The sequence below is a fragment of the Taurulus bubalis genome, assembly GCF_910589615.1.
Source record: "Taurulus bubalis genome assembly, chromosome: 2".
Taxonomy (NCBI): domain Eukaryota; kingdom Metazoa; phylum Chordata; class Actinopteri; order Perciformes; family Cottidae; genus Taurulus; species Taurulus bubalis.
Window position 1 is genome coordinate 8,330,547 of NC_136590.1, and position 12,375 is coordinate 8,342,921.

Consider the following 12,375-nt stretch of genomic DNA (forward strand, 5'->3'; position numbering starts at 1 on the left):
GAGCTGTCTGCATGTTCTTCACTCAGACTTCCCACTCAACAACCTCTTCCCTACCAGTTTATTTTGGACTATACAAGGAAAGCTGTGCTGATAAGCCTCAGTCCGGTGAGAAGGAAACAATTAAGGAGACAAGGAAAGAAGGAAGAAGACGAAGAGGCAGACATTCCATCAAAGACCCTGTGGAGTTGCAGCATGGACGAGCCAACCAGTCGTGATTTCTAATCGTTGAGAAAGGCGAGGAGTACGTAGCTATGCAAGGTTAATTCTTCTTCTTCTTCTTCTTCTTCTTCTTCTTCTTCTTCTTCTTCTTCTTCTTCTTCTTCTTCTTCTTCTTCTTCTTCTTCTTCTTCTTCTTCTTCTTCTTCTTCTTCTTCTTCTTCTTCTTCTTCTTCTTCTTCTTCTTCTTCTTCTTCTTCTTCTTCTTCTTCTTCTTCTTCTTCTTCTTCTTCTTCTTCTTCTTCTTCTTCTTCTTCTTCTTCTTCTTCCGCCCTGCCTGTATTATGCAGTTGTGTAGCATGATAGGTGGTATATATTTTATTGTGACTGCGTATGTGATTTATGTGTGAACAGGAATGAGTCCACTGAGAGGTTCCCCCTGGCTTTTGATATTCCTCTTTGCAGCAGCTGTGTGCGCAGGTACCACACACGGTATAAACTGCATTCAAATATATGCACATACCGTTTCCTCACCTCTTTTTCTCCATCATTAACTTAAGCATAAAACCACAGACTCCGCACATGCTTGTGCCTCCTCTACAGGTGTGGGTGGTGCAAAGGTCGACAATGTGTCGTCAGAAGTCTGCCGTCATCCATGCGAGGAGCTGGAGGGCTTGCTCACTGAGATCCAAGGCCTGCGTATTGTGACCGGCAACCTGCTTGAAGACCTGGAGAGAGTAGTAAGACACACACATACACAAATGCAAATGAGCTGATATACAAAATATGTTCCTTAAATGTTCCTTTTAAGAAGATAATTAAAACACATGAAAATTCCCAGTTAAAGGGTTTTACGTGTAACATTTTAACACCAGTAAAACATTATAAAATACATGTTTGATACATTTTTAGTGTTTGAATAAACAATTGCAGAAAGCATTGTCTAAATGTGCTTTAAATTGTATTTGACGGGGTTGAATTTGATGGGAAATTTGTGTGACAAAACCAACAGAGTAGCTCTTCTTCCAGAGCAAATGGAACAAACAGCAACGTCCTTTTTTTCTGGCATGAAGCCCTGTGGTTTGTGGTAAATCCTGATGATTTTTGAGGGGGAAAAAACCTGCAAAGAAAATACCATTAGACTTAAAATGTTGGCTGCTAATCAACTCAGCTGCCAATCTACTCGCATACAATAGACCTCTGTGTACTAATAAAGGCTAATGGACCATATTGTGATGGGATCACACCAGCTGCAACGGCAAATTGTGCCAAGGGTGTAAATTCGGTGGCCTTCTTCACATTTGAAAAAAATCTGTCCACAGACAGACAGTCATAGAAACACCCGGCAGAGTACTAAAAAACACTTCTGTAGTATTTCCCGCTACAGAAGGTGTCTCAAGGACCACAGTTAGCATCATATAGAAGCTTTAAATAGTAGTTCTGATAATGTTTTTTTATGTTTTTGGATTCTCAGTCAAAAGAAAATGAACAGATGAGGATATCTTTGGCTGAGCTGAGCAATAACAGCAGCAGCAGCAAAAACAACAGCAGAAACAGGAACAACGGCAGCAGCAACGGCAGCAGTGGCAACAGCAACAGCAACAGCGGCATCAGCAGCAGCAAAAACAACAGCAGAAACAGGAACAACGGCAGCAGCAACGGCAACAACGGCAGCAGTGGCAACGGCAACAGCAACAGCAGCAGCGGCATCAGCAGCAGCAGCAGCAGCAGGAGCAGTAGCGGCAGTAGCGGCCTTGGTGGCAGCGCTGATGTCAATGATCTTGACAGAGACGGGGAGGTCTGGTGTATGCAGGATGGACGGGTGTACGAGCACGGGGAGGACTGGGAGGTTGACAGCTGCACCGCGTGCGCTTGCCAGGTCAGTGTTGAACAACTGTTACACTCTGAAACAGTAGCAGGTGGGTGTTTCCTGAGTGAGTGCCAAGCAAGTGTTGTTGATAAGACAACAGACTGAGGCATGACCTGCATTAAATAGGTTAGATCAGGTCTCAAGTCCTCATTGTGTATTAGGTCTGGTTATTTAGTTTGACATATTTAAAAACTTGAACGCCATAATATTAAGTCTCAAGGTTTGACTTTGACTGTTAAAATGTTGGAACAAAAAAAAGTGAAAGAACCCCACGGCTCTAATATTGATGAGAAGACTGATCCCACCCTTCAGAGCGGTATCAGATCTAGCGCTTGGCAAGAAAGCGAATGAGGATATTTTCCACAATTCCTTACTAATAAGTTGGGAAGATACTTACCGTACATTCCACTTATACCCAATATGGTTTCATAGGGCTGCCTCTGTTGGTCTCTGTTGGATATTTCATCCTCGCTTCATCCTGCACTCTGTTTCATGTCTGTTTCTCTTTATAAAATATCATTAGCTTTTTCAAGGATGGATTGAGGGAGTAGCCAAACCATGAGCCATGACAGCAAACTATTCATCATCACTCTGCAAGGACTGGCATTTAGCACATTTGGCTCAAACTAACACAGTTTGACAGATAATATTGTTAAAAATGCTGATTGTGTGTGTATTTTCCTCACCTTGAGTAGGATGGAAAGGTGATGTGTCAGCAGGTGTCTTGCCCTCCAGTATCCTGCATCTATACATCCTTTATCGATGGAGAGTGCTGTCCTGTCTGTCTCGGTGAGTTTGTTTTTCCTGCAACTATGATTAGCTTACAACGTGTGTAAAGATCACAATATTTGATAAATGTATACCGACAGTGTATGTGCGTGCATGGTTTTAAAGATAATGAAAACGGCTGGTCCCCGTGGTCTGAGTGGACCCACTGTTCGGTCACCTGTGGACGTGGAGGGCAGCAAAGAGGCCGAACCTGCAATGACATCAAGCCGTCCTGTGCCGGCCCGTCGGTCCAAACCCGCAGCTGCATGCCGATGAAGTGTGACCGCAAAGGTAAGACATCACTCTGCATCTGGTGGTCACTCTGGTGGTCTGTGTTGAATTCTGCTCAGAGATCTTTCCAGGCTTTTGTACAAAAAAACTTTTTGTGCTTTGATTCATATCTAGCGCGTCCTGCTGGGAACTGGGGCCTTTGGTCACCTTGGTCTGCGTGTACAACCACATGTGGAGATGGCAGCATCACACGGGTCCGTCTCTGCAACAACCCTCCGCCACAGAAGGGAGGCAGAGGGTGCACGGGCAGCGCCAGGGAGACGCAGCCATGTAACAATACACTCTGCCCTGGTGAGTCTACACACATGCACACCGCACTGTAGCACTCAGCTGGCTTACGGGTGAACAATGTGTTTGTGTGTAGTTGCTGGAGGCTGGACAGGCTGGACTGAGTGGTCACTGTGCTCAGAGTCGTGTGGCGGAGGTCTTACGAGTCGCCAGCGGGAGTGTTTGAACCCCGCCCCTCAGCACGGTGGGAAGCCTTGTGCTGGAGACGCTGTGGACTATGAAGCATGTAACAAACAACCATGTCCAATAGGTAAACTTAACCTTGTCCACAATCCTCAGGCTGTAGCTACAGCTAACTGTGTAAGCAGATATGATCAAATAAGTAGGCTACGCCTTACATACATGCAAAACATTATCTTTTTTTTATTGGATGATTCATATTTTCAAACAAGAAAGGATTAAAAAATAATATCCCGCAGCAGTTATTCTGCCTTTATTCAATTATCGAGGCTTAGGACGGAACAGACAAATTATTCAAATATGAATGTGATCTTGGACTGTTTGCATTGTGACTCTGTGCCTTTACGTGCATATTTGTGTGCGTTTCCAGACACATGTTTGCTCTCAAATCCATGTTTTCCTGGAGTGGAGTGCACAGCACACAGCGATGGATCATGGGAGTGTGGACATTGTCCGTTGGGTTTCAATGGAAACGGCACTCACTGTGAAGATGAGAATGAGGTAATAATTAAATTACTCATCAGTACTCTTAACCTCCTCGGCCTAGTGTGACAACATCTACGATATGCATTGTGATATGAAAATGTTATTTCATTATACTGACAATATTAAAAATATGTTTAAAAATCAAATGGCACTAAAACAAATACTTGCATTTTGTTAAGAAACTAATATCATTTATTGAATCACAGATATTTTTTGTGAAAAAACAAAACAATCTTAAATAAGGTAATTGTGAATAATAAAGTAAATTCTGCATAAATAACAGATACAAATAGCAATCTAGAGACATATTTAGAAGTAAATGTTTTACTTCTTTACCATGATAGCAGGCTAAACAGCTTTTTTCAAGTCACTACATTATGCCAATAATGGAAATTCCCCACCATCAATTTATTTTGAGTGTTTGTTATCGCACAATTTTAGATGCTGAAAGTTTTTCTCTGGTCCTGCTTAGTCCCCTTTGCACATCATGCAGATTGTAAAAGCTATCATGGGTCAGAGTTCAACCTCCAGCCTGTAACTGAAGGCACCTAACCAGACAGTGTTCATGTCGAAGGAACTAAATCTCGTCTCATCGGATCCTGTACACATCAGCTGTCATCTTTATATTTACTCTTCTTGTTTGACATGCTGAGCATTGCTAATCCCTCTATCTCTGCAGTGTGAAGTGGAGAGTGTGTGTGTCACAGAGTGTGTAAACACAGACCCTGGCTTCTACTGTCTGCCCTGTCCTCCTCGCTATAAAGGCAGCCAGCCGTACGGCCTCGGACTGCTGCACGCCCAGAAAACCAGGCAGGCACGTGTTCTCCTCTTTAAACAAACTGTTTCCTTTTGTCTGTAGTATTCTCAAATGTTTGTTTTTGCTGTAGGTGTGCGAGCCATACAATCCTTGCAAAGACAACACACACACCTGCCACAAGTATGCTGAGTGTGTGTACCTGGGCCTGGCGTCCGAGGTTTTGTTCAAGTGTGTGTGCGCCGTTGGGTTCGCTGGCGACGGCTTCCTGTGTGGTGAAGACTCTGATCTGGACGGCTGGCCCAACTCCAGATTAACCTGCAAACAGAATGCAACCTATCACTGTCAAAAGGTAAAACAATAATACATTAAACAAAATGTCATCTTGATTGGCTGGCTGTGTTCTGATTGGATGGGATTTCACGAAGCTGAGTTGTGATTGGCTGCAGGATAACTGCCCCACGCTACCAAACTCTGGACAGGAAGACCTGGACAAGGACGGACAGGGCGACGCCTGTGACCCCGATGACGACAACGACGACGTCATAGATGAGAGGGTGAGACTGGCTCAGACACAGAGGAACTTTCAGGCCAATTTATCACATCCTCGCTCTGTGTGTGTTTGAACTAATGTATGTGTTTGACACAGGACAATTGCCCGCTGGTGTACAACCCCCGGCAGTTTGACTCCGACAGAGACGGGGTCGGGGACCGCTGTGATAACTGTCCGTTTGATATCAACCCGCAGCAGGCAGACACTGATGACAATGGAGAGGGAGACGCCTGCAGCATTGACATTGATGGAGATGGTAGGAGCAACACAGGCCTGGAACATGCAGTTACCTTATCCAACTATTAGAGAACTCCCTAAGTATGCATGGACAGGTAGCTCAACTAATTCAATTCAACTTCATTTCAGACACATTGGTCCATATACAAACAATGATAATAAGATGATGCTAATACAGAGGTATAATCATTGCAGTTCACAAGTCCACAGTGATTAAAAGACATAGAGACATTTGTTCCAATGTTTCCAAAAACAAGAGGAATACATCGTGTCACTTTCTGTTGGCTCAGTTAAGACCTTTATTATTCCATTCATTGATTCAATCAGTCGACATTCTTCAATCGATTGATTTTGCTTTCACTTTCCACAAAAATATGTTCAACAACTCAATATTCTTTTCATATGACACATTTTGGTGATCTTTCAAGATCTTATGTTCTCAGCTCTGTGCTTTTTTCCCCAGGGTCAATATGTTAAAACCACCCACTTTATATGTGACTGATGAGCCGTTGATATCTCCACAGTGGAAGAATGGATTTTTACCATTCAAACTGCATTTGATTTGGTCTAAAGGAAAGAATTACTTGATTTTAATCTGGAAAAGGGAAAATAAAATATGTGGTAATGTGCAAGGCTGGGACCAGGATCAATTCAAAGTAGATTTAGTGTTAAGTTACTCTTTGAAATGTATTAATAAATACTGCATTTACCCAAACATAGTCCTGATTTATAGTGCTCTCTGTGTGAACGTCAATTGTATGCCATTTATCTGTGCGCGTGTGTGTGTGTGTGTGTCTTTCTCCAGAGGTTCTGAATGACCGGGACAACTGTCCCTTAGTCTACAACACGGACCAGCGGGACACAGACCTGGATGCTGTTGGAGACCAGTGTGACAACTGTCCCCTTCTGCACAACCCACTGCAGGTTCCTAAAAACACCACAAATGCTTAAAAGCACACATATATCTGATGGAAAATATGATATTTTTTATATTGATGGTGGCAGCGTTGTCTCACAGAACATCTGGAATGAGGTGCAGAGGGATCCAACAAAACCAAACTAATTTATTAGCTGCACTGGCAATACATCAGTTGAATGGACGATTTATTTATTTTGTATACATGCAAAAGAAATCTTGGAGGTCTGCGTGTTGGTGGAAGTAAACTTGTGATTTAAGACCATTTAAACATGGTGTGTGTCTGCAGCTTGACTCTGACAGCGACTTGGTGGGGGACATGTGTGACGACAACAAGGACATCGATGAGGACGGCCACCAAAACTCTCTCGACAACTGTCCCTACATTTCCAACAGCAACCAGGCCGACCACGACAAGGACGGGAAGGGAGACGTCTGTGACCATGACGACGACAACGACGGTATCCCCGATGACCGGGACAACTGCAGGCTGGTGCCCAACAGAGACCAGCGGGACTCTGACGGTCTGGGTTTCTACTATTTCTTCTAGATTTTAGGCGGGACACAAACAAAAGCACCTATAAAAGCTTTTAAAAATGAATCAGGAAAACTGAGAATATCTCCACAGATGTGACCATGATGCAGATGTGAACAAATGCTGATACATTTTCTGTCACAGAGGAAAGATATTTTGTATGATTTGTTATAAATGGATTTTGCAGCCGTGCAGTAAAATCCGTCCAGTTTGTTTCCAGTGATCTAGGCCATGTTGGACATAAACATAAACAGGTTATGGCTCTCAGTCGTGAGATTAATCATAAATACATTATTTTTTAATCTATCCACCATAATACAGGAATTTCTCATTTTTGCACATTATCTCTTCCAGTAGTTTATTCTTGGAAACAATGAATTTCTTCTAATTCCTCCCTCTTGCAGGTGATGGGAGTGGAGATGTATGCTTTGATGACTTTGACAATGACAGTATTCCAGATGCGCTGGATCCATGTCCACTGAACCAGGATATCGGGTCTACAGACTTCAGGAAGTTTCAGGTTGTTTTGTTGGACCCTAAAGGCACCACGCAGTCTGAGCCTCTCTGGGTGATCCGCAGCCAAGGCACCGAGCTGCTGCAGACGGCCAACTCGGACCCCGGCATTGCTTTGGGTGAGATTAACTATTCAAAAAAGAAAAAGAAAAACGTAACCCCTATAAAAAGTACTATATATTAATAATAATATATTTTTGTTGAAACAGGATATGACAGGTTTAACGCTGTGGACTTCAGTGTGACATTTTATGTGAATACCAACCGAGATGACGACTACGCAGGCATCGTGTTCGCCTACCAGTCCAGTCGACGCTTCTATGTCGTCATGTGGAAACAGGTCAGGTTTGGCTGCGGCCTTTTACATTGATGATACGTTAGAAGTTCATGAACGTATACAAAAAACTTTACCACGTTTTCACTGTGGAACCACATACTATTCAGATCAGTATTACATTACCATTATACTCCACACCATATACGGGGGCGACTGTGGCTAAGTGGTTAGCATGCCTGTCCTCCAATCAGAGGGTTGGTGATTTGCGCCCCGGTCCCAGCTCTGCTAGTCCATGTCATTGTGTCCTTGAGCAAGACAATTAAACCCCTAATTGCAAAAATGTATGTCGCTTTGGATAAAGCCAAAGTGACTTACATTTTGGGGAAAGCACATAATGGGAACACTTTACAGAGATTGCAAAAGCGGCATCATATGGACAAAGAAATATGGGCCAAAGTGGGGATACTACTTGGGATACATTGTTAATGAGGTTGAAGTAAAGTACATCACAGGGACACTCTTTATGCGTTTGAGAATAAGGGTATATATTGCAGATTAATGTATTTGTGTTTTTTGTTCTTTATTTTATTATGTTGTTGTTTTTTTTGCATATATATATATATAGAAGTAATTTCGATTTGTTGACTAAAAAGCGATAATATTTAGAAATATAATAAAATAATAATAATAATAACAACTCTGATGGTGGCTTCATTAATGGGAATAATATAAATGACCCTTTTAATTTAGGGTTTGAATCAAAAGTTCTATCCATCTACATACATCTTAAAATATCTCTTTGACCATAATTTCCTAAATATTCTTCTTCTGCACTGAAACAATTTATATTGCAGTTCTCACCGGCAACGAAAGTGCATAAAATAAAAATACTTTTTTTGTTTTTTTTGTGTTGCAAATGTCATCTTAACCTTCACTCACATTTGTCCTCCACATTCCTTCTCTCTTTCCATGAGAGCAGGTGTCTCAGGCCTACTGGGAAAAAAAGCCGTCCAAAGCTTTTGGCACAGCGGGACTTTCGATTAAACTGGTAAACTCCACCAGTGGGCCAGGAGAGTACCTACGCAATGCCCTGTGGCACACGGGGAACACCCGGCACCAGGCAGGAATCAGTCACGTTGGCTATTTATATTCTGCTTGTCATAAATCACACTAAATGTCTTGTTTGAACAGATAAACCTGCTCTGAAACAACCTTGAAGACCGGCTCAGCTTTCTCTCTCCCCCCTGACATCATTGTGTGTGTGTGTGTGTGTGTGTGTGTGTGTGTGTGTGTGTGTGTGTGTGTGTGTGTGTGTGTGTGTGTGTGTGTGTGTGTGTGTGTGTTTCAGGTCAGAACATTGTGGCATGATCCCAATAATATTGGCTGGAAGGACTACACAGCCTACCGCATGCACCTCACCCACAGACCCAAGACTGGGTTCATCAGGTACAAAGACATCATCAAATAAAGTGTCTTTTCACTGGAGGATCTAACAGTGGTTAGATGTATTCAAGAAAGATTCCTGAATATCCCAAGAAAATCCAGCAGTAGTGCAGAAATGATTCTTTTTCCTTTCATTATTTTCCTGGAAAACATTGCTCTGTTAAATATAGTAGTTCTATGTATTTCTATTGGCAAGGATGGTCACAAACGTAACATTTAAGATATAAACCTTTAGCGGTTTTGAGTTAAAGCCTAATTCTCTTGCTTGCAAATCCCCCTTGGAACCTGAGTTAATATTTTCACGTTCGCTGTCATAAACCACAGCTGGATTATGATCATGGAAACCACCAAGATTTGTGGTCCTCCTTAAAGGACCAACAGCTCCTTTCAAGTAACTCTACATTCACATTAAACCTCTCATTTTTATTTACAGTTAAAACCTTTTGATAATGGCATGGCGATTAAAGGACCATACCAGTGTTTAGCTAATTTACTACACATCACATATACATCATTTGCATGATATATGTCATAATATGAAGCAAAATGGGACAAAATCAGGAAAAATTGGATGAAGGAACGAAACACATATGACAAAAAGTATACCTCTTGGATGTGCAGCAGCCCTAACACGTTGGTAGGATGAGGATTAAAGCAGGATTTCCTGTGTCTAAACTCTAAAACATTGAAGCCTACCCGAAAACGTCCATCAACTCTGTTAAGTAAAGTCTTATATGGGCTCAAACGTGCAAAGATACTGGTGTTAACTCACACATTTGAGACTCACAGTACCAGTTCAGTTCATGTAGTTTATTTAGTGGAGCAGTAATCTGCTGAATAATTTCTTAAATTTGTGAAAATCACATTTATTGCCATATTTTTTGAAGAAAACAGATGTGCTTGTGCTCAAGGATACCATAGATCTCCAAGAGTTATTTTATTATAACAGCGTAATTCACTTTCTTTGTTGTTTGTGGTTCTCCTCAACCTGCCACATCTACTTCTATTTAGTTGAACTTCACATTAATAGACTTTCAAAGAAAAAATAAACTCTGTGCGTTGTGCTGTTTATGGGCACATAGAGAGAACACGTGTATTAGTGCTACAGGGAGGTTTTCAAGGGAACAGAGCTGTGACGTGCCAAGCCCAGTTGGTCAAATGATAGAAATACTCTTAAAGAAGTCCATCTCAGGGGATGCAAGCGAGGCTGTTTTGCATTCTGGGTACTCACTGATTGTAGAAGAGCTGTGCGACTGTACGCATATTGAATGCAAGACTGAAAAGAAGCTCATGCTCTTTGTTTGTGAAGGACAAACTCACATTGATATGTTGGCTCGTTGCTACGCAGCTCTGTTGTAACTGATTTAAATATAGCTCCGTTGGACGTCATGTCCTCAGTTTTGTTCAGGAATAAATTGTCAAATATGGATGCAAAAGAAGAAACAACTAAATGTACGTTGGTTAGAACGTTTATACAAAGTGATCCACATGGTGTTGGCTTTGCAGGGTGGTGGTGTACGAGGGCAGAGGGATTTTATCCGACTCGGGCGCGCTGTACGACCACACGCTGGCTGGAGGCCGGCTGGGACTGTTTGTCTTCTCTCAGGAACACGTCCTCTTCTCAGACCTCAGATATGAGTGCAGAGGTAAGACGTCCTGTCAGAACATCTGTCCTGACTGCTGATCAGTGCTGGAAGAAGTACTCAGACCTCTTACTTCAGTAAAAGCACCAATACAACAATGTACAAATACTCTTTTACAAAGGGAAGTCCTGCATTCTCCTCCTTAAATAAAAGACATGTTAGCAGCAACATTTTCTACACATGTTTATGTAATCTTTTCAAATAATAGTTTTTTTTTTGTAAAATACTGGATAATTTCACTTAAACAGGGGGACTTAAACAGTTATTTAAATGAAACCTTATGAGAAGTTTAGAAGGGAAATCTCATCTCATCTCAAATCTGAAATGGACCCAAATCGACACTTTTTTTGTAAAAGTTGATTTTAATTAAAAATTACGCAGACATGGCGGAGATAACAAATATAACTCAGAAAACCCACTGGGCTTATTATAAGCCTCCACCTAATTGATGTTAGAATTTCACAGTATTATAGATTATAATATGATTACAATTTACAACAAGAAATATATAATAACAAATGCATTTTATATATATATTTTTTAAAGACAGAACATGTGCGTTGATGTGTGTGGGGTAAAAAGCACAATATTATCCTCTGAATTTTAGTGGAGGAGAAGTTTAAAGTACTGATCCGTGTGCCTCTGTCCTCAGTTTATCTTAAAAAATGTGTCTCTGATATCTGTGACCTGTTTTTTTTTATTTCCTCCTCAGATAACTGAATTATTTCCGTGGGATATTCAGGAAACTCAACAACCCACCAGAGATCCACATTAATTCCAGAAATGCTTAATACAACTGAGAGAGAAAACTAGATCACTAATTGATAGCTTTGGCTGGACAAAGGCTAAGACGATCAATTAGTCATCATCTATCTATCACCTTTTATACGACGGTATTGATTTGAGGCTCTCATTCGCTGTATATTACTGTAAGACTCAGACAGCATCTCTAATGATTGTAACTTCTTTTTGCTTTTTATTTTCAAATGGTTGTAAATAGTTATTTATTGCCAGATATGACAGGGAGTGATGGCTGGATAAATGCATGATGGCGTGAGTACAGAAGCACTATGCAATTGTCTGGTGGTAACTTAATAATAAAACACCTTTTTTTTTTCAATCGTTCTTCTTTTCTGAAGAGCTATATTTCACATAATATTGTGGAAATGTGGTCTCCAGCGCCCCTCAGTGGTGAAAGTAATAACTACAAATGATGAGCGAGAGAGAAGAAACTAAGTTGCCAAAGGTTAGTTGACGTTAGTATAGTCATGCAAGAACATAAGGTAAAAACACCAATATGATTAAATGCATTCAAACTTAAGTAAAAGTACAGAGGAAGAGATTGTCAACAAAGTATATTACATTTACATTATTAAAACAAAAAAGTACATAATGGCCCCTGTCAGTGTTTGCTGCAAAACCTTAACCTGCCAGATATATGTAAAAAGTAAAAGTGTCCTCTGTA

General features: G+C 41.2%; 1 protein-coding gene across 1 annotated transcript; it reads left to right on the forward strand.

Annotated features, from left to right (window-relative positions):
* Positions 1–572: 572 nt before the first annotated feature.
* LOC306753753 (thrombospondin-2-like) lies at positions 573–12,030 on the forward strand (the record flags this gene model as incomplete). The annotated part of the gene is made up of 21 exons (XM_079237672.1): positions 573–636; positions 760–896; positions 1,631–1,707; positions 1,921–2,035; positions 2,722–2,815; positions 2,921–3,085; positions 3,200–3,376; positions 3,450–3,623; positions 3,924–4,054; positions 4,719–4,853; positions 4,927–5,145; positions 5,243–5,350; positions 5,443–5,602; positions 6,389–6,507; positions 6,789–7,023; positions 7,439–7,666; positions 7,757–7,887; positions 8,804–8,944; positions 9,173–9,270; positions 10,774–10,913; positions 11,623–12,030. The coding sequence occupies 21 exons, from the start codon at positions 573–575 to the stop codon at positions 11,628–11,630; spliced, it is 2,856 nt and encodes a 951-aa protein (XP_079093798.1). The 3' UTR covers positions 11,631–12,030.
* Between the last annotated feature and the right edge of the window lie 345 nt (positions 12,031–12,375).